Source organism: Mytilus trossulus, chromosome 10, assembly GCF_036588685.1.
Source record: "Mytilus trossulus isolate FHL-02 chromosome 10, PNRI_Mtr1.1.1.hap1, whole genome shotgun sequence".
Taxonomy (NCBI): Eukaryota; Metazoa; Mollusca; class Bivalvia; order Mytilida; family Mytilidae; genus Mytilus; species Mytilus trossulus.
The window spans coordinates 57,684,915-57,708,694 of NC_086382.1; the positions used below are offsets into that span (position 1 = coordinate 57,684,915).

The following is a 23,780-nucleotide window of genomic DNA, read 5'->3' on the forward strand; positions in this document are numbered from 1 at the left end:
GCTATCTGTATCTATATTTTGATATAGCTCTAGATTTATTTTGAAATAACATAAACAAAGTGCACACACTGAAATATCTTGCCTGTTTCACTGAACATTGATTTTATGTTGTAAGTCTTAAAGATTAATGTTAGTATAACATACACAAGAAAATACTTTATTAAAAGTCAGAGTAGACACAAATTAAAATCTAATAAATGCATTTAGGACCGTTTTAGTTTGAACTGATTTTGGTCACACTACGAATATTATGGTTCTCATTGAAATGAATTCATTTGGTATCCCTTTTTTCTAGATCGGCACACTTAGCTATGGAAAATAAAACCAACATGGACATCGTTACTGTGACAGGTGGATCAGGATTCCTGGGGCAACACATAGTGAAGATGTTGCAGGAAAGAGCAGACTACGTGTCAGAAATCAGAGTGCTAGATTTAGTTCAGCATAAAAACCTACTAAGTACGATATTCTATAAGTACTATAGATACATGTTTAAAATAGGCAGGAGGTATGGAGCCATGGAGGTAACGCATAGAATATTACAAAAAGAATTACAATCTCATGGTTTTGTCCATTCTTGAAAAAGTCATAATTGGATTCGAGCGTCACTGATGGGTCTTTTGTAGACGAAACGCGCGTCTGGCGTATATTCAAAATTTAGTCCTGGTATCTATGATGAGTTTATTGATAATACTATGTTTGTCTAAATAATTCATAACTTCAAAAGTATAACATTAGAAATAGAAGCCTCTGATAAATAAAACTATTAAATACGCTTTGTGTTATTGTACAATGCTTTGTAAGAATAAATACATTGTTTTTGTTTCTTAACATTTAAATTACTAATTACAGAGCATTAGAACAGACGTGGCAAATGGGTTAACAGTTTTTGTATAGTTATGATTTATCTATTTTCCTGATATATCCCAATAGTCAGCACTTTTTGTGCTGACATGAATTGTCATTGATATGGTTATATTTATAAATTTACTGTTTACAAATTTTTTGATTTTTTTGAAATATTAAGGCTTTTCTACCTCAGGCATAGATTACCTTAGCTGTATTTGGCAAAACTTTTAGGACTTTTGGTTCTCAATGCTCTTCAACTTCGTACTTTATTTGGCCGTTTTAACTTTTTGGGATTCGAGCATCACTTATGAGTCTTTTGTAGACGAAACGCGCGTCTGGCGTATATACTAAATTTAGTCCTGGTATCTATGATGAGTTTATCATTAATTTACATTCCCGACCTTTCTTGATTTTTTTCGATCTCATTACTACATACTGCAAATAAAACATGCATTTACCTTAGTTCAAATTTAGGTTTTTCTTATATTTTTGCTTTACAATAGAACTTCAAAGCATCTGCTGATTCAATATATGCAGTTCAGGCTTTTTACCAAAGGGTTGTTTGATATATAACAGTAGTATACCGCTGTTCAATATACTCTTGATTAATTGTTATAATAGTCACCAGGTAAATGTTATTAAATTATAAAATGAGAACTGAGTCAGTGTGAAACCATTTTGATGTTTGATACAGGCTATGATGAAAATTTACCAGTCAGCATGCACCAAGGGAGTATCACAGATATAAACACTATCACTGAAGCTTTCAAAGGAAGTCAGAGTGTGATACATGTAGCTGGACTTATAAGTTTTGGCACATTCCCAGACACTACTGCTATGGAAGCAATCAACGTACAAGGTTTGTGAGACTGAGTATTCTAGCTTTTTAAATGTACTGCATACAAGGCTCTAACATTATCAATTCGAAGATTTCAATAGAAAATATGTTATTCCAATATAAGTTAGCCTGTATGTTTGCCGTTGTATGATCTATATTTAGTAAAGTCATAAGAACAAAACAAAAGCTAAAGTAGATTATAATGTTGACCATAATGATGTTCGATTTCCCTTTTATATTTCTTATAAGCATCTTACAGTATTGTTGAAGTGAGATGATGAGTTTTTAATCAAAATACTGGTAAGGAGGCAACCGTTTAACGTCAAAGGGGATGAGTGGTGTGGGTCTATGTTTTTTGTTTGAGTCAGATTTTTTCATTTTTTTTTCACTCATAGCGCAAACATTTTTATTTAGGTTTTTAAAAGCTTCAAATCAAATTATTTTGTTCAAAATTTATTTAACACTATAAGGTATGGGGACCATCTGGATTTAGAACATTTTTTCTAAGTTCTGTCCTCAGTCTACTTGAACAGATTTTTGTTTTCACTTAATTTGGAAATCAGAATTAGTTGTAAGAAAAAACATATATCTTTTAATGCTGTTTAATTTTTTTATTCTAAATAATAGGTGTAATATACTTTATCTATAATCTGTTAGGTCAATGTTAATGGGGATGTACCTCAGCAGGACAGTTTAACAAGTAAACACCTACAGCTTGTAAACCTTAGAAAACATGGGAACATGGGAACATACACCATACAAGTGAGAGGTTTAGCTAGCTGTAAAACCAGGTTCAATCCACCATTTTCTACATTAGAAAATGCCTGTACCAAGTCAGGAATATGACAGTTGTTATCCATTCGTTTGATGTGTTTGGACTTTTGATTTTGGACTTTCTTTTTGAATTTTCCTCGGAGTTCAGTATTTTTGTATTTTTACTTTTTTATATATAACGTCGATATATATATATATGTTCCTGGGAAACGATCACACACCAAAACCAATCAATGGCAATTTTGTTTGAGTCTAGACATTTTTAAAAGTTTAATTGCTCTCACCACTAAACATCATCAACAACAACTTAAAATTCTAAAAGAGAATGTAGATGCCTGAATTGTAATGTTTAACGTTTTGGTTCTGTATTTTAGGTACTGAAAATATCATCCAAAGCTGTCTAGATACTAATGTTGAACGTTTAGTGTTCTGTAGTACTGTTGATGTAGTGATAGGTCACGATGCCATAAACAATGGAGATGAAACAACACCCATCCCGAAATCATTTCTTTTCCCGGGATATCCAGAGTCCAAGTATAGAGCAGAATGTCTTGTTCGCAAAGCCAGTGGACAAAAATGTAAAAACGGTACATAAGCATATTTTTTTTAACTATTCAAAACTTCTGTAGTTATTTTTTTACATTTTTAAATATCTTAGTGACTTGTCTTTTTATTCAAGCAGATTGAAAAACAACGTTTCGTATGTAAAGTTTTCTTCTATTGATTCCGCAATTGAGTTTCTATTGAAGATTTACTTGGCATGAATATCTGTTCAATTACTATAGTAAAAAATGTGTAAGGGTTCCGCGGAACCCAATGTCTCGCCTACTTTTGCTGTAAATCGCAGGCTCAACAAAAATGAGGAAAAAATCAATAAAAATATTCCTCTTGATACTATCTTATGATTGTAAGAAGCTTCTGTCCAAGTTTGGAAAAAACTAGGATAGTTAATGAATCTAATAAATGTTTTGAAAACTATAACTGCAGACTGTATGTAATGTTAACTGGCAGAAAATCTAAGTCCATTTAAAAGTAAAATACAGAAAAAATGGAGTTATCTTTTTACAAAATTTACTTCTGGATACTATCTTATGATCATAAACAAGCTTCTGTCCAAGTTTGGTACAAACCCAGGATAATTTAAGAAAGTTATTAAAATTTCAAAAACTTTAACCACAGAGTGAATATTTGTGGACGCCGCCGATGACACCGACGACGACACGGAATGTAGGATCGCTTAGTCTCGCTTTTTCGACTAATGTCGAAGGCTCGACAAAAATATATATAACACTTTACTAAGTTTTCTTGCATAGTTTTTCCCTTTTAATCTGCCATAAGCTCAATATTTCAGGAAGATATTTGAAGACTGCTATTTTAAGAGCTAATGTCATGTATGGTGAGTTAGACCCATACTATGTAACAAATGGACTTCAGTCAGCAAAAGCAAACAACAATGTTCTATACCAAGTGGGAAATGGAACTGCCAAATTTCAACAGACTTATGTCGGAAATTCAGCATGGGCATTTATCTGTGCAGACAAATCTTTGCGAGAAAATAAAATCAACAGTGGGGAAGTTTTCTTTATACCTGATAGCACACCTGTCCAGAACACCTTTAGATTTATGAGAATCTTCTTAGAGACTAGACACATGCATCTGTCAAAGTACAAAATTCCATACTCTTTAGTGTACTATCCTGTATTGTTATTGGAATGGATATTAAACATATTAGCACCTATACACAAAGTTAATCTGCCTGTAGTTGGTTGCAGTATTAAGTACATAAACATGAATCTATATTTCAGTGGGAGGAAAGCTCGAGACCAATTAGGATATGAACCTGTTTATACTCCAGAGGAAAGTATTTCAAGAAGTCTCAAGTACTATGCTTCTGTCAAATTAAAATGAAAACTAGTTTGTTGAAACTTCATATTTGTTTTTCGTTCAATAATTTGTACATAAATTAGGCCATTAGTTTTGCATAATTGATACTGAAAAATCTCACTGTACTAGATGTGCTGTAATATTTACTAAACACAATAAAATTAGTTGACTGCTGTAAACAAAAGCCAATGAAAATGTTCTTATATTTGAATTTGAAAGAGAATTTTCTCTTACTTTGTTTCATGATTGTGATCACTGAGCTATCACTGACAAGGACTGGAACCAAATTCAATGAAATGAAACCCAGATAAAGGTACATCTTCTATCCAAATATAGTTATACTGATTATAAGTTAAAAAGTAATTTAAACCTCAAGAATCACAAAACTTACCAATTTAAGATGCATTCTCTGTTGAAATAACACAAATGATAGTCACTTAATTTATAGAAAATGATTTGATGACTACCATAGAGTCACAGGATAACACAAAGGTTCCATTTGATTCAGAAAATCCTTTTGTAATGTTGTGATGTATAAGCAGTTTTTTTTGCTTGCCATGTAAAATATGATGTGTGTCACAACTTGAGCAGGAACTACTTCTAGATATCTTTTTTTTCTCTCATGGTTTATGTAGTGTTTTCTATTTATCAATATTAACTTTACTGTGTAGTTTTTAGTGCACTGTTGTCTCTTAGCCATAGATTGACTGTTCCTCTTTAAATACTCCTACCCTCTAATTGTATCTTCCTTCTTTTATTGACTGAACTATGCCAAAAATTCAACCGTGTTGTGAATTAAAAAAAAACATAAGTTTCTTATTTATTTAATTCTCAATAAGAATCAAATATCTTACACGTTATGACAACCAATCAACAACTTGTACATTAAAATCTCATATTTACACAATATAACATTTATGTACAATATATACATAGGATAACAAATAGGTGTTTTCACATCAATAAATAACATTTCACACTGATTATCACATGATCAACACTGATTATCACATGACCAATGCAGATTATCACATGATCAATGCAGATTATCACATGATCAACAAACAAATATCATTCGATTCTTTAAACCTGAGATGACATGGTCAAACTCAATTACTGACTTATAGACACAGAGAAAAACTAATTTTTTGTGTAAATTCTAAAATCAGTTTAAAATTTGTAACTTAACTTAAGATGCAATCAGTAATGGTCTTGGGATATATATTTTTAGGAAAAAAATTATTTGATTTTCAATTTCCACAATATAATGAACTACATTAAAAATATCTTATGATTTTCATTCAATACTTGAATCTTTAATATTTCATTATTCTGCAAAGCAAAGATGAAATATCAATGATATAATTCATCCCTTATCTATCAAACATGCTTAATCTCATACACACACACACTAAAAAATTGTAACCATACGAGGGTACACCTCTACGTATTCACAGTTGTCGTTCAAAAAGTAAGAGCAAATCAACATTAAAAACAACAATAATAAATTACCACAAAGTAGCAGTTTAAATGGTTGGCATGTTCTTCAGGACAAGTATACTTGAGAAATAGAACAATGAAGTAATTTGTACTTTAAAAGTTGATTATTATAAGCCATCCATTCATTCAGGCCAAAATATGGAGACATCACTCATAAACAATTCTAAGTACACTTTTTTTTTAAAGTAAATTAATCAAAAATTTGAATGAAAAATGTGCATAATTAACAAACTATACATATAAGTTGATTGATGTTTGTCATTGGTTTACTTAATTAGAAATAAAAAACCACTTGGAATGAAATTTTGTTATACTATAAAACATGTGTTAACTACTAACAAAGGCACAAAAACCAACCAAAAAATTAAACCAGATATTTTAGTAAAAGTAAATTCTTCAATACTGACAATTTTTTCACTATTTACTGATAAAGATCTCCCTTTCACAACCAAATAATTTACTTCCTTAATGACTATATTCTGATATGTTTCATATTCTATCTGTTTTTTGTGTCTTTGATATCAACTATTAGGGTTAAAACAAAATTTGTTAACAGCAAAGATGATAAATATTAATACAAGAACATTTATTTCAAAAGTTCCACTTGATAAATTTGATGTTTCATCACCAAAAATGCTTAGAAATTTATCTTGCTAAAGAAGAGAGAATTGGTCATTTATTATAATGGTTTACAAATTAAAAAAGATTTCAAATATTTTGGGCACGAGCATCACTGAAGAGACATGAATTGTCGAAATGCGCATCTGGTGCAGGAAAACGGGTACTGTTAGTGTTATTACAGATATATATGTAAAAGGTTTCCATTGTGAAAATTAATACTTTATATAAAAGGTTGTGTCTATAGTGCTTTTTATGTCTGAACTTGTGACAGCATCTTAAGAAAACCTGTCCTGCATTATTCTGATATACTTTAAAACCAATAAAACAAAAGTTTTTAAACACTGACTTAATACTTTTTTTTACAATAAGCAACATTTTAAGGCAGTTAAATAGTTTCACTTTGAATACTTTTTTGATTATCGGGCAACTGACCACCAAACTCATGTGTATAAAATATAACTGCATATTCAGAAATCATTGCAATGTGTTAACTAATGCAAAAAGGTGGCAATAATAAAAACTTGCATTCATAATTTCAGAAATAATTTTTCATCATAATCTTTTTTTCCAATAGAATAATTTAACCATGCATATCATTCATAATAATAAATGACTACACTAATTTCTGAATTTACAGTACATTAAAGAGAACTGGTAATATCACAGAAATTACAAACAAGCACTAACTTAAATAAATTAAAAAACAATAACAACTGTCAAAAATAAAACTGTTAAAATAAGAGTGATGTAAGGACAAAAGAAAATGACATCTTTAAAAGAAATATTTAGTGTGCATCTTACTACAATTAAACCCATACATATCTCTAAAACTTTCCATAGACAAAACAAACATTTCAGTTTACATTCAATTTTAAATAGTTGTAAATTCTATCAACTTTTTAAGTCCATAATGTTTTGATATATAAATTGTAAACACAATGTCCCATCCTGTACATATGTAATATGTTGAATTGGTTCAAATAATAGAAATAACATCATCCCATAAATAGATAGCATTACCACACAAATGTAGAATGTTGTTTCACAGGTATATGGATCTTCTGAACATCAAACACAATGCTAATTAAATCTTTATTCTATTTCATATTAAACAAGTTGGGCAAACAGTAGTATTATTTTCAATAGAAAAGCCCAGCAAATCCATTCGAACTACTAAATATCAATTAAAATGAAGGCATTCAGGGAAAATAGATAAGTTTTAAAGGAGTGGAGACAAATATTGGGTTGGATGTATTGCTAGCATGATTTTATTTGAGATTCAACATTATAATTCATAAAAAGCAGAATATTAGCCTTGTTTTTTTTAACTTTGAAATTAAGTACAATTGTCAATAATGCTTTTAAAAGAATAGACCTTCACATAGTTATCATTACAATTTGTTTTTATATAAAATAAAGAATATGACTGAACTGTAGGAGACATTATAAGGCTGTTCCATCACTTTTTTGCTTCGTCTAATAAATACATTAAGAGATTTGGTACCATTTTCAGATAATCAATTAAGCCCTTATACACAAATGCCCATATGAGAGATCAAATGATATGAAATGATTACATTAGCAATTTAAAAAACTTATTCACTGATTATTCTCATTACAATTTTCTTTTTTACAAAAATAATTTCTGCATAATATGATTGATTATTTTTATACTGCCAATTGTTATTTACAGTTGTTACTGACTATTGTAAAATATAAAGAGTACTTCAGGCTGAATAATTTTCTAGACATAAAATATGGTCACATTTTAAAATTCAAACAAATGAAAATATTAAATAACAAAAAATAAAATATTTTATCCACAACTAAATTATAATCCTACTGATTGTGGCAGTCAAACTTCATAAACATGGAGGACTATTCTGACAATAAATAAAATGAGCAAGAGATTACAAAAGGTTGAGCAAATGAAATGAAATTTCACACAGAAATATTGTTTGTACTGATTGCAGACAAATGAAGTCTACTATATATGAGACAACAGTTACCTGGGTTGAGTTCAATATCGTAGCTACTACGTAGCTGCTATCAATATCTATGTAGCAACTAGTCTATAGCAACATGTTCAATAGTCAAGATCTATGTAGCACTAATTAGCAGCTACGATATTTAACACTGCCCTGTCCACATGCATGGTAAGAAGATATAGTTTGTACTATCTTGTGTATACACCTTTTATTGGTGGTAGTGAGACATACACAAAAATAGGTGTTTACAGTTATTTGTTTATCAATTTATATCAAATTGCATATAAATGATCATGATGATTAGCTATTAATTTTAAGAATTATTTTGAGGGGACTAATGTTAATGAGACTGAAATTTTGGGACAGTTTTTTTACTTAACATGTGTTGTACAGAAATGAGCTCTTCATCCTACTGTGAAAACAATTTCATTAAAACAAAACAAAAATAATTTTAATATAACTAAAGCCTATAAAATCACTTGAAGGAGTAAGAAAGTGAATATCAAATTAAGATGTTACACAATTTTAAAATGAGTTGCCACCGTACCAGTTATATTGCTGGTTAAATCTTCACTACTGTACTTCATAGTTCATTAATTAGTTAGATGATCTTTGATCCATCTTTCTGCAGAAGAATATGATTCCTCAATAGTTGTAGTAGATTGTCTCCCTTTGGTATTATCTGTATTATCTCCCTTTAAGAATCTCCATCAGGTTCTTCCATTTGTACCTGCAAACAGATAATTAAGTTTTGTATTATAATGGATTGACTATCAATTAAATGATGTTTACACAAAGGTTGTATAAATATACATTTTTCCACACAACGTCATTGGTTAAAATATCTATTTATTCCAAATAATTCATTTTTTATCCTTACTATATGTGCCTGTCCCAAGTTTCAAGACTTTGTAATTCAGTGGTTGTTGTTTGTTGCTACACATATCATATTTGTATTCAATTTATCACTTTGTACATCAATCAGGATGTTATTTTTCTTGAAAGAATTGTTTTACATTTGTTATTTCAGGGCCTTTAATATCATACTATGTGGTATGGGTTCTGCTAATTGATTGAGGCTTCCAGTAACTTATAGTTGTTAACTTCTACATCATAGAGGAGAGATGACTGTGTCCTTATATCTGTTATCTTATATCTAGTAAATATTTTCCTAATCAACAAACCTTAAATATTCATAGATTCCAGTGAAATTCTATGTCAAAATTTAAGAGTAAATATAGTTATGGTTTATGATTAACTGTGGACAAGTATTCAACATTTGTCTCTTTTTGGAACAATAAAATATGTTTAAACTAACTAACATTTCTTATTCCTTACCTTGACAAATGGATGGTCTATTAATTGAGATGCAGTCCATCTTATTTCTGGGTCTGGTTCTAGACAATGTGAAACAAAGTCCTTGCCATCAAAACTTAACGTATCTGGAATACTAGGTATACTACCCATTCCTACTTTAAACATGATTTGATAGTTATTCTCCAACTCATGCCATGGTCTCTACAAGTAAACAAAATTTATCAATACATTTATTTAATAATTTAATATTTATATCACATATAATGGAAATGTTTACAGCAATAACATACTATCACAAAACTCTTAAGAATGTTATTTCTTGAAAATTTAATATAAAGTATACAAGAGGCTGTCACAATAACAGCAAACCGGATTTATTAACATTTATTTGTGTCCTGGCAATATCACAAGAACCATTACTGATGAATGGTGAAAGTGAAAATCGTCAATATCAAATTTGACCTCCATTTTGTCATCAGTATCAACATATTAAAAAATTTGAAAAGCTTAGATTGAATGGTTCATGAGTAAATGTAACAACATGAATGGAAACACCATTTCACGATCTTTTAAGAACCATAACTCCTGAACGGAATAAAAATCAAAATTATCATTATTGAACTTGACCTCCATTTTGTAATCAGTAACAATATATAAAAATTTCAAAAGCTTTGCATGAATGGTTCATGAGAAAATGCACGGACACGACTGGAAACACCATTTTTCAATCTTTCAATAACCATAACTCCTGAACGGTAAAAGTCAAAATCGCCATTATTGAACTTCACCTTCATTTAATTTGTCAGTATCAACATATTAAAATTTTAAAAGCTTTGGTTGAACGGTTCATGAGTTAATGCACGCACAACATTTGATTGCCGCTCGCCTGCCGTACATCCCCAAATCAATAACCGACATTTTTGTCACAAAAATCCGATTAAAAATGCATAGTGTTGCAGCTTAACACACTCTATACATTCATACTGTTAAACCAGTTCTAAATGCAAACAAAATTCCATCAAAATCAGAAATATTGGCCAAATACATATTATTAGCCAAAATTTGATTTTTAAGTAATATTTACTATAATTCATAATTATAATCAAAGTTTAATATACTGGGCTATTGACATATTAAAAAAAACATGTTCTATTTTTAATGAAGATTTTACTCAATAATCTGCTGGGCTAACAATTTTTATGGAATCATGTTTGTCATGAAAAGCAACTGAGAAAGGATTATACAGAAAGTATACAGTATTGGTATTAATATTCACAATTGCCTGTACACAATTCCTATGAATTTTTAAAATGCAATAACTAACATCTTCAGAAAGAAACAAAGGAGTAGGTTCAGTAAGACCCCTTTTTGGTCCCAAAAATATAGCAGTTTTACAAAATTGTGAAAATGTAATTGTTAAGCTATTTGTTGTAAAGTAGAATGCTTCTGCTACATAAATATGGGCTGTTTTTGACAATACAATGCACATTTACCCAGTACTAGCATCATGCTAAATTACTGAAATCTACACAATTTTAGCATTTTAGTTAAATTTTAGACGGTTTCTGTCTTAAACGAAAGTGGCCGCATTCGTGTTCATTCATAATATTGAAATGTAAGTCGTATTTAATGATCATACATGATATATTTAAAGGTTAAGAATGAACACAGATGCGGCCACTTTCGTTTTTGACAAAAACCATCTGAAAAATGACGATTTTTTGCATATTTGATAGATTTTTCATATTTTAGCTTGAATAGGAGCATTTTTAATGAGTTAATCAGTTAAAATCTTTCACATAAACTAATTGAATCAATTGAAATAGACACTTAAGTGTTTAAAAAGTGTATAAAAAATTTTGTTAGATGAACTTGAAAATTGAGGCCAAAATCGGCCCTTACCGGACCTACTCCTTTACCAAAAAACAAACATTGTTAAGTCTAACAAAACCACACCACTAAATAAATTTATAGCCTATCAATTTTGGGGAAAATATGAAACAAAAAAATGTAGTTTGATAGTTAATTTGGGCAATGCACTATGAGATCAGATTTCACATGATAAAAGAAAAGAGAAATCAGACATCTTGCTGCAAGGCATGTTAATAAACTATCTTAATGTTCAAACGGAGTTATCTTACCTTTCCTGTAGCCATTTCTATGATGACACACCCTAAGCTCCAGACATCTGCTGCACGACCATGACCTCCTGACCCACTTTTAGTGATAACTTCAGGGGCCATGTAAGCTGAAAAAAAACAACCTCTGATATTACTATTTGAGGAACATTATAAAAGATCAAAAACATGCTGTGGTTTTTAAGTATTTGTAAGATACTAATTTTCAATGGTGCATATGTATAATCATACCAAAAATTGAACTGTTTAACGAAAATCAAAATTTCCAATATTTTGGTATTCATACTTTGGCTAAACCATATGAAAAATACATTTTTTTTTATTCAGAAAGGTATTCTTTATTTACTACTAACTAATTTTCTAATTGCAAAGATCTTATAAATTTGGAGATATTAAACCTTGTTTAGCAGATCCATTCTTAACAAATTGATAAAATTAGAAGTAAAGTGCCTGAGCAATCTTAAAAAAATGTGTGTGAAGGAAAAAAACATCTTTTACTTCAGGAAAATTAATGTCCGATAACTACATTAGTCAAAATTTTCAATGAAGAAGCAAACCTTCTTAATAACTACATTTTACCAATTTGGAAAAAAATTGAAGTAAATCACAAAGTAATTACTTGCATAATATGTTCAGAATCTAGATCAATTCATTGCATAGAACAACACACGATCTCACATGTTCAGAGTATGCAAAGCTTAACTTCAACTAAATAGGAAGCAAATATATCAAACTATTCATTAACAAAGGTAATAAAGCTGTTTTTCTATTCCCATTATACACAACAAAAAGGTGTGTCACTTGACTGTCATACCTGTGGTTCATACAATATTATTGAACTCTCCTGACTGGTCTGTTAGCTATATGTCACATGACTTTCTTACCTGTGGTTCCTACCATATTATTGAACTCTCCTGGCATGGTCTGTTGACTCTTTAGCTTGGCTGAGCAACCAAAATCTCCCAACTTAAGACATCCCTCAGAAGTCAGAAAGACATTAGCTCCTTTGATGTCTCTATGGACTATATTGAACTCATGAAGGTGACCAATAGCTTTGAGGATTTCCTTGGCATACAATGCCATGAGATGTTCAGGTAGTCCCATTTTACTGGCTTCTTCTAATGTTCCTCTGTCACAATACTCCATAAAAATCAACATTTCATCCTAAAAATGAAAGACTAAATTACTGTTCAATCTATGAGGGGGGATAGGAGGGGTTCTGATCCCAAAATCCTGAGGTCCTGAATTTAAATAAAGTAAATCCTGACGCCCCGAAATCCGAAAAAAATAATTCCCGGATACCGAAATCCCGAGCTTAAAACTACCCGATCCAAAAGTCCCAATAAAGGTCCTATCCCCCCTCATCTATTTTCAAAAGTTTACTGATTACTTCAATTTGCAGGTAGGGATATAATGAAGCAACACATATCAATGAGATGAATTATAAATAGTCTATCCACCTACTTTGTAATTCTTATTGTATATTTCTGGATTTCATTTGTTCCACATCATCCTTTTTCTCTATATGCTTTCTATTATATTCCCATGGAATTTTATTTTAAATAATTTTTCTTAAAAATTTGCATCAAATTTCAGTTACTGTGCATTTATTTATTTTTGTGGGTATCAATTTTTCTTTTTTTGTGGATTGCTGAAAGCTTGTATATTTGTGGATATTAGATTTCCTGGTTTTGCCCATCTCTGTATACAAAACTTTGGAAAATATGTTATTCGTTGAACATTTGAATTCATGGTTCACGAACCCACGAAAATTGGTATCCAACAAATAATAATGAATCCACAGTACTTATATATAAGTAATATCCAATAATAGGTCACTATGACCTAAATGACTCACCCTGTGTACTTCAACACCATAGTACTTTATTAAGTTGAGGTGCTGTATTCCCTCAAACATTATAATCTCATCAGCAATCTCCTTCAGGGCTTGGTGGTCATTAGCTTGGAATTTCATCTACAATCAAAATAACTCAGTTTAAAAATAAGCACACAACTTTTAGAACTTACAGACATGAAACTACTTCTTCCTTTCTTATCAAATTACGATTGATTTTAATTTTGAACAATGTTGAAGATCAACATGGACATTTTTGTTGGTGTTGCTCATTGTAAGTATAAACTTTAAATGGAATTGTTCATCATCTATCATTTGAATTTGTTGTTTTTAATGTTTTTTTTATCAAATCAAAATGGTTGCCTTTTATGGGCATACGATACAGTTACAGGGGACGTAATGATGTTGCTAACGTAAAATGTTATTTTCGCGACGTCAAACTGTGACATATCAGGAAAAGATGCATTTTTTGTCTAATTTCTTTCATTCAAACTGATTTAATTTGAAAACGTGTGCATGGACCCCTATTTTTTAAAACTAAATTTTGTTTCATTTCGCAGGGACAATATGTGTACCAAATTTTATAACACTGTTAATAGTGCAATTTTTTTAATTTTGATAAATCTACAGCAAAAAATGACGTTTTTTTTCTCAATTTATGACCATTTGATGAATATGAGTTATTTCTGAATACAAAATGCATAAATTTTTAGGATACTTATAAAATACAGAAAGTACAAATTATTTAACAAAAAACAATTTGTGTTTATCTTTTAAAACAAAAAAGTTATGTCTTTCATTCGAAAGGGAAAATACAGCCCCAAATCTGAATGTTGAGCAAATATAAAATTTTTTGACCTCATTTAACTCAAAAAGTAGAACATGAAGGTATATTTTTTATTACATATTTGTCTAAATCAGGCAAAAAATAGCCAATATAGAAATTTTCATCAAACTGTAAATAGGGAATTAAAACTGCCCTTTAAGGTGGCTCGTGGGTACAAAAATTTTAGCAAAAAATTAAACCTTTATTTTTTCATTACAAATTTTATTTATTACACTATTAGTTGTTACTTTATGATATGGTACAAAAAACAATCCAAAAAAATGAGTTGGTTTGGCCCCAGATGACTTTAAAAATTGAAAAAGCTTCAAATTATCTCCCTTTGGTGCAAAAATGCCATTTTTTGGCCTTAAATTTGAAATATCTTTTTTATTATTGTTTTCAAATAAGCTGTACATAAACTAAATAATTGTAAAATTTAAGCGATTTCTTATATTAGGTTATTTTTTTATTTCGATTTTTCCTCTTTTTCTTCTATTAGTTCAACAGAAAAAAAGGACATTAACAAAAATGTATGCTTCTTCCAGAGGCAGATTTTAGCTTAAATGAACGGTGACCCAATTTTTTTATTTCTTTTTTCTTTTAAATATATGATAAAGTTCATTTATGAAAAAATATAGCGAAATCCTATATTAGAAAAAAAAAATCATTTATACCCAGGAGCCCCCTTAAGCGTGTAATATAGGTCAGCTTCTAAATGAGAATGTTTAAAATTGTCCTTATAAGAAATGAAATAATTCTATTATGCCATGCTCTATGCTCATTTTAGCTTTTGCTCGGTATTAAGATATTGACAAGTATAATGCATACCTATGTTAAAATGAGCATAACACATGGCATGACTCACCTCTTTCATGGCCATCAGATCACCTGTATCCATGTTGACAGCAGAATATACCTTTCCAAACTGACCTTCACCTATAATGGCAGAATAAAAATATGTACAATTTCTATTAGTTCCATTGTCATATGCATGAATATTTGATACTGGACATTAAACAACAAACAATCCTAGTTTTTCTGTAGAACAGACCTAATCCAATAAATACTTCAACTTTTAATTCAAATTTTTAAATCAAACTGTTTATGCATTTCAGTTTCAAAGCAATGACAAGTTTACAAGTGCTTTTTGGGAATTTACCTTCATCAGAAATGCTTGAACTTGTTGAACATTAGAAATGGTTCATTTATATACTGTGTCAATAAATAGTGATTAAAACAAACCATCCTTACCTATTTTTAAACCTCTTTGCCATCTAAAATTAACCCTTCGTACATTGATACGGTAGTCTGTCTCTGACTTTTTACTGACTTCCCTGCCAATCACTCTTTGTTCCTGTAACTTCTTGGTCCTGTCCTCCTCCAGTTTTTCTATCTTCTTTGAAGCTTTCTCAGACAGTGGTATTATTTCATGGCTAAAATCACAAGACCCACCTGCAAAAGAAGGATTCATTTAAAAAAATTTTTTTTTTATAATTTATATATCGCAACCGAGAATATGACAGCCCTGTTGAGGTGCTAAAAATAGGAATATCACATCAAATACCAGTTTTGTCTATCTCTATTTATTATTTATGACTACTACCTGGCATGGTCAAGTTGTAATTTACTGATCGTAATAAAAGGCAAATTGATGAAAAATATCTTAAATTCCAATAGATTTTTTATCCAGTATTTTCTTAATAATGAGAAAAGTAGTTTGACCTTTGTTTATTAGGGTTTCTGTTGCTAAACAGTGGCTATGAATAGTTCAATTATTAAATATTTGCAAATATGAATGAATAAAGACCTATGTGAAAATATAATTAGTAAAATATAATTAGATAGGTGCTAGACCATGCACATGCAATATATGTAAACAAAAAAACTCACCAATTCCATAAATTATGTCTTACAAACATCATTTTTGTTTTAAATAAAATAAACAATTATCATTAAAACATGAATTCCATATTTCAAATAACACTTCTGAACATGTAATAAAACAATTCCAGCTTTTTTCATCAGTATAAAACTAATTAAGGTAAAGGTATAGGTCAAATACATTCAGGTTAAAAAAATATACATAGGTGATTAAAAAGTCTTAACTAAACAAAGGTAAAACATAAACTTTTGGTTGATTTTTGAAACGTAAATACCCTAACGAAATGCTGAATATTTATGTAATAATGCAATCTCAATCTCAATATTGATTATTTATTTTAAAAATAAAACCATAGATTCTTTTCTGTAAAATATGATAATTTCTTATCCTGACTTTGGTAGACACACAAAATTAAATATCCAACATACTACAATTGTACCTAATATGAAAATAAGTGAATCCACAACTGTTATAAACACTACAAAAAACTTCAGAATATCTGTTCATCTGGAAATTAGGGTACTGTAAACCAACTTATTTTCGCCGATACTTAATTTCGCGTTTTACCCTTCATAGACCACTTTGCGGCTTTTTAATTTCGCGATTTTCTGGAGATCAATAAGGAATGATCCAAGTATTACATATTCGCGTTATTTTTCTACTCACGAAAAACAAATTGCTCACGAAAATAAGTTGGTTTACAGTATGACAATTGATATCAAACTCATTAAGGTCATCACAGATGTTAAATGAGAGGACTGCTACTGTTACATATTTTTATAGAAATCTGATCTTTTCTTAAACTAATAACTTGTTCATAATTTTGTCCTGTTTTAATGTGTGAGTAAACTGTAATTAATTTTAAGCATAATATAGAGTAAGATCCTGCTGAATGATAAAAGAAACAAATCATGCAAAACCTATCCTCAATAAACAAAATAAAATATAAATAAAACATTGTGCATTAATAAAGGTGATAGCGTGTTTACTTAAATATATGGGGGAAAAGCAGAATCTGGAATAAATAAATATTGAATCACTACTTTGGTCATTTCTGTATTAAATATGTCAAATAAATGCTGTGTAGTTTTTTTATTTGTTAAATTATCTGACATTTAAATAAGCAAATATATAGTCCATAAACCTCACAGCTTTACCAACCTACATGATATAACCCAAGTGGACATAGGAATATTAAACAAGTGTTTATTAAAACTAATGTGGACACTACTTTGTATTTTCATAATAGAAATGAGCTTTATTCAGTAATTTCATGCTTTGTATCACATTAAATGTATTTTTCCCGAACTGTAGCTCCATATATCAATGAAACTATTCAATCTACACAGAGCTGCTGTCCTGCAGTAAAATGTCTTTATGAATATTAAAAGGGAAAATCCCATCCCCTTTGAATGATAAAAAAAGTACCTTTACATAACATGAAAAATGTAATTTTCTGCTCTTTTGATCCATAATAATTAAGAAAGTGCAAGAGTTAAAATTTCATAATGATATCAGCAATATTCATCTTCTTAAAAACTCTATTTGCCCTAATTTTAGGTTTCTTATATATCAATATAAAAATTAAAGTACTTTTTTTTTTTACTAAAACAGGTTTTTTACAAGCATATCAAAAGGGTATTGACTTATACCAACTTAAAAACTTCCTTCAAGCATCTTTTCTTGATAAGTCCATTCTAATATATTTGGTAATAAAACTGAGGGTGGGGACAGTTCTTACCTAAACTTGCTGAAATATTCAATAAACATAGAGTCAACATAGGTTTCTTGTAAACAAAGGACAAATAAAAATACAGTCAACATTTGTATAGACAAAGGACAAAGGAATGTATAATACAGTAGTCACAGTTTAAAAAAAAATCGTGTGTGTGATATAAATCTTCAGGCTTGCCCTCAATTTATTGATAGATTTGAATTTTGCCTGAATTTGAAAGAGAAAGTGAGTGAAATTGGAACTCAAATAATTTCTAGGATTCTGTATTTCATCATATTAATCTATTTTTGTATGATTTTTTTTTCAAACTTTTGGACTTTTGTTCAACAGGATAAAGATATATCAAACCCTGGCACACTTAACACATTAAAGCCATCCCTCAACAAATTCAGTTAAAGATGAGCCACAAGCACAAAATGAAGCTTTTTTGTCTGAAATAAGTGTAATGTTTAACCAAGTGAATGAGCGAATTTATTAATTTTTCCTTGTTTATCCTTGAAATCGTACCCTTTCCTAGATTCTCCAAAACCAAATAAATTATCTACAAAGACAGTTAAAAAAAAAAGAGCAACAAAAATGTGCAATCTACCTCTACTGCGACGTCGGTGACATATATCTAAAATTAGACCACCGTCTTCCCCATCGTAAATACACGACTCTAATACTTCTGGCATAGATTCTATAGAGCTGCGTTTGGAACTTCCTGAAAACAAGTCAAAGCTAGCTCAACTATACAATTATTTTACAAACTGAAATTCTCAGTTACCAATTTCTGAAAAGTTGAATTTCATTGTTAACATGAATATACACACACTTTGTGTGTGCATTTACCTTGAAAGTTTTTAATGATGAAACAGGACGATTTATAACAAAGCAATAATTTGATAACAAACATGAGCCAGTTAAAAATATTATGTCTTGCATTTTTTATGATGAATCTTATAAGAATTTCAGTTTGTTTGCAGATTTTGTATTTATCAATTATTTAACTATTTCTAGTACATGAACAAACCATACATTTTCCTGTATAATATCATAAAGAAATTGAAGCTCTTAGAATTGTGATTATAAGCATGCTGTACACTGTGATTGGACAGATGTATACAATACAAAGAAAAGACAAGAAAGTAAAGTTCTGTGATTACATCTTAAAACAGAGATTGCCACAACTTATGTTCAACTTTCTTTGTATGAATTAAGTTCTGTAGAAGAATTTTTAGGTATTGACTTAAACATGTTTTCTGTTTTAGAAATGGTATCTGATTTGGTGTTTTTTTTTAAGGCTAAACCATCATAGACAATAACTAGTTTTGTCTGGACATTGGACATTGCAAAAACTTAAAAAAACAAGGCAATAAATAAATACACTTTTGAAAAATATATGGTTAAATTAACAATTGCTTTTATGTCAAAACTCAACTGACTATAACCCAAAATTTTCTATAATTATTATATTACAGCATAAAACAAATCATCCAAAGAAATTGAACAGAAAAAATGCAAAGGGTTTAAACAACAGTCAAGGGACATTAAAACTAATACAACTAACAAATAAACAAACAAAAGCAAACTGACTTGTGATGTTTTAGTTATTCTAAACTTAATAAATGTATTTCTTGAGCATCTAATTAAAAAAAAAACCAGACAAGCTCTCTGAATACTAATTTTTTTACAATATAAAACATTCAAATATCTTTCTATTTCTGATCAGCTCTTATTCAATTAAAATGGAACTAACTGACTGCACAATAACTGATTGGCACATGCAACCTTTATGCTCAGATATATCTAATTATAATCCAAGTCTTTTTTCTTCTATGATAGAAGCAGATTGCCTGATTACTAAAACAGAGTTATTCTGACAAGCCCTTATATCTATGCAACTTCAAGCAACAACACTATATCATGTTTTCTCTTACTTGTGTCAGAGCCCGCAGACAAAGGGGAGGAAACTCCATCAGCTGACTTTGTTGACATCTGTGATGTAGATCGTTTGATTGGTGACTCAGTTGTTGGCCAGGATGGGAATCTCATATAGGACCGCCCACCTCCAAAATCAGAACTTGATGACCTTGAAGAATGCATGGATCCTGGAATAGAGGTTGTTTATATAATATAGCATCAGACATTTTCATAAATAATAATCTGTATTGTTCTTATGTACACATTTCATCTTCACTTTACAAGTGTTTACCAAAAAAAATTACTAGTTTGCTCCATGCACTATGATATCAATACTATTTTTGATACAACTACCAATGGTAGGAAAATCCAGTGATAAGATCTAGGTACCACACAATTTATACATTTCCACATGTTTACTTACCACCATGAGTTGGACTTGTAGGTATATTACGATCAGCTGATCCTATCACATGTGATATGCAGTTGTTGATACTGTGCTTCAAATCCTGTAATATAATGTAATATAATGTAATATAATGTAATATAATGTAATATAATGTAATATAATGTAATATAATGTAATATAATGTAATATAATGTAATATAATGTAATATAGTGTTAATTCTTGCAAGTTGTTATCACATTGATCAATTTCTGTTTTACGTTATTTAATAGTATAAATTTAGTGCTTTAATGACTTCAGGCTATTCCATAAAAAAAATGTATGGGGGAGTTGAATAATCATGTTTTAATACTCTGACACTCATAATTCATATTCATTTATAACAGTAGTGTATTTGCTTTCATCTCTATGACACATCAAAAATATATCATGTGGTTTCTTATCCACCCATTCATTTTCCTTAGAAAAGGCCTAATCAAAATATTATCTATCTTCAATTCTTGTCAGGTAATGTAGTGGTATACAATCACAATGGTTTTGTGCCTGTTCCAAGACTGAGTTTTCCCAATTGAATTTGATCATATTTTTTCGGATCTGGGCCTTTTAAAATTTATTAGAGGGTATAGGTTTTTCTAAGTGTTAAATGCCTAAAGGTTGCCTATAATTGCACACATCCGCTTCATATGAACTTTGTTGGACAGTTATCTCATTGGCAATCATACCTTATTACATACATGTCAATGAGACAGTAAAGAGACATAAATCACTGCATGTTAAGATACCTGAAATTCTTGTTCTGTTAATCCAGCAAGTACTACAGGCTGACAGGCTACAGTGAGGAAATCAAGTCCATGGCTAGCCCATCTGTAATATATAAGTTATACTATGCTTTAGAAATCAACAGTTCAAGACACAATATGCTTTCAAAAGTTTAATAATGTTTTGTCACAACTGTAATAAAACCTTACTCCACTGTCCATATAGTTTCTAAAATTGTTCCAAATATGATAATTAAATTACAAGATATTTTATGCAGAGGACACTTATACAAAGAATTAATAACAGACAAATTCATTCATGCTTTTCATATGGTTATTTCAACCACTGTTGTTAAGTTAACATATCACATATTGACACTCCACTCTTATTTTTCATTTTTTTAATGTAGTCTTTGATAACACCTTTTTGCTTTTTGATATATATAAAAGTAGTTAATTTAAAGCATTAAGTCCACATGTGAAAACATCAGATTTAATTTGAATGTGAAATCAATTATTGATTGATTACTTGTCAGTGTTTTACAAAACTTTAAGCAGTCTTGGTTATACCCTAACTGCTCATTATTATAAGTGGAGGAAGCTGGGGTTCCTAGCAAAAGGCTGTCCTAATCAATTAAGAATGGAGTTGAACGTAGATGCTACAAGTTGGACAAGAACTCACAAATTTTGTAGACCACTTGGCCACTAAGGCACCTACAACATATATTACAAGTGATTTTTTTACTTACTTTGGCCTCATTCCTCTTCCTTTATCACATTTCTCCATTACAAACTGCATCCATTGTTTGGCAAAGCTAACGAGACGTGTCCCTAGTTTCTGTCGTGGCTCTCCTGTAACTAACCTTGTTACCTCCTTCAGATACTGTAATACAGAAATGTTAGAAGTCAGAATCAATTAACAACCAGTAACTCTTATCACAAAAAATATTACAATACAATATACTCGTTATAAATATTTCAGATCTATCAACTTACAATCAATTTTAAATGTCAGATTTTTTTTAATAAAACTTTAATGTTGTCAAAAGTATATTGATGATTGATTAACTCTAAACTTGCCTATATGATGTGAGGAATTGACAAAGACTTTCAAAGAGATTAACATACTTTTTTTCAGTGTAAGTATATTTGATTGACTGGTGGTATTTTAACGGCACTTTTAAGCGAAACATGTGGTAAATTTCTTGGTGGCCAGTTTTAATTGGTGCAGGAAGCAGTGGTGCCCAGGGAAAACACTGACCTCTGATAGGAAAACTGACAATCCTTTCGTTTGGCAAATCTGTTCGAACTCACAGCCTCAGTGTTGACTGGCTAGTGTAAGTATAATAAAGTTATATCAAATGCCTTGTTTCTTGAGTGAGATTGTGGAAAGCTTAAACAAAAGAAATTTACCTCAAATCCAAAGTTATAGCCTTTGAGCATAGTTTCTCTGTACAGGTTCAGTAGATGGTATTTTTCGTTGTCTTCTAGGTTTGCTATATCTTCAAAGTTTAATTTCTCATCCACCTGTTTAATGGCTAAAACTACTTTTTCTTGTAACTCTACAGCAGCTGACTGTTAAAATAAAAAATAAAAAAACTTCAGTGACTTTTAAAATTATAACAAATATATACTTATAGATTAATTAAAAGTATCATAATTTAAAACTCACATTAAATGTAATTATCAATTCAGGCCTAAATTAATTCGTTCAAATAGTATACTGTTAACTGCATGACAAACAAGTGGAACTGCGAGCTACTGCTCACTGATGATACCCCCGCCGCAAGTGGATAATATTAATAGTGTAAAAATATGCAAGTGTTCTGTAAACAGGAAGTTGTCGAGTGATGAATCTGAAAACGCATCACACAGTATAGCTGACTTATATAATTCCTGAAACCAAATTTCAGAAATCCTTGTATTGTAGTTCCTGCGAAAAATGTGACGAAAATTTTCAACTTGGCTATCATGTGTAAAATCATACAAGTGTTCGGTTAACAGGAAGTTGTCAAGTGATCAATCTGAAAACGCATCACAGGGTATAGCTGACTTAGGTAAACCCTGAAACTAAATTTCAGAAATCCTTGTATTGGAGTTCCTGAGAAAAATGTGACAAAAATTTTCAACTTGGCTATCATGTGTAAAATCATACAAGTGTTCGGTAAACAGGAATTTGTCATGTGATCAATCTGAAAACGCATCACACGGTATAGCTGACTTAGATAAACCCTGAAACCAAATTTCAGAAATCCTTGTATTGTAGTTCCTGAGAAAAATGTGACGAAAATTTTCAACTTGGCTATCATGTGTAAAATCATACAAGTGTTCGGTAAACAGGAAGTTGTCGAGTGATGAATCTGAAAACGCATCACACGGTATAGCTGACTTATATAAATCCTGAAACCAAATTTCAGAAATCCTTGTAATGTAGTTCCTGAGAAAAATGTGACGAAAGTTTCATGGGACGGACGGACGGACGGACGGACTGATGGACAGACAGAGG

General features: G+C 30.3%; 2 protein-coding genes across 2 annotated transcripts in view; one reads left to right on the forward strand and one right to left on the reverse strand.

The window, feature by feature from the left end:
* The first annotated feature begins 310 nt into the window (after positions 1-310).
* Positions 311-4,369, forward strand: LOC134688030 (3 beta-hydroxysteroid dehydrogenase/Delta 5-->4-isomerase type 6-like). The gene is made up of 4 exons (XM_063548496.1): positions 311-459; positions 1,544-1,708; positions 2,836-3,048; positions 3,813-4,369. Exons 1-4 carry the CDS (start codon positions 330-332, stop codon positions 4,367-4,369), a joined length of 1,065 nt encoding a protein of 354 aa, XP_063404566.1. The 5' UTR covers positions 311-329.
* Positions 4,370-5,152: 783 nt separating this feature from the next.
* Positions 5,153-23,780, reverse strand: part of LOC134688240 (mitogen-activated protein kinase kinase kinase 4-like) — a 41,499-nt gene continuing 22,871 nt past the window's right edge. Inside the window, exons 12-24 of the mRNA XM_063548740.1 lie at positions 22,688-22,849; positions 22,024-22,157; positions 21,299-21,380; positions 20,534-20,618; positions 20,127-20,297; positions 18,797-18,910; positions 15,842-16,042; positions 15,456-15,526; positions 13,768-13,884; positions 12,794-13,073; positions 11,913-12,019; positions 9,793-9,972; positions 5,153-9,184 (exon numbers count right to left, since the gene is read on the reverse strand). Of these exons, the coding sequence (XP_063404810.1) occupies positions 9,152-9,184; positions 9,793-9,972; positions 11,913-12,019; positions 12,794-13,073; positions 13,768-13,884; positions 15,456-15,526; positions 15,842-16,042; positions 18,797-18,910; positions 20,127-20,297; positions 20,534-20,618; positions 21,299-21,380; positions 22,024-22,157; positions 22,688-22,849 (1,737 nt within the window). The 3' untranslated portion in view covers positions 5,153-9,151. The remainder of the gene's footprint in view (positions 9,185-9,792; positions 9,973-11,912; positions 12,020-12,793; positions 13,074-13,767; positions 13,885-15,455; positions 15,527-15,841; positions 16,043-18,796; positions 18,911-20,126; positions 20,298-20,533; positions 20,619-21,298; positions 21,381-22,023; positions 22,158-22,687; positions 22,850-23,780) is intronic.

Coding starts and splice junctions, on each gene's coding strand:
- LOC134688030 (XM_063548496.1), top strand. CDS start 330: ATGGACATCGTTACTGTGACAGGTGGATCAGGATTCCTGGGGCAACAC. Junction 1,709..2,835: donor GGAAGCAATCAACGTACAAG/GTTTGTGAGACT, acceptor TCTGTATTTTAG/GTACTGAAAATATCATCCAA. Junction 3,049..3,812: donor TGGACAAAAATGTAAAAACG/GTACATAAGCAT, acceptor TCAATATTTCAG/GAAGATATTTGAAGACTGCT.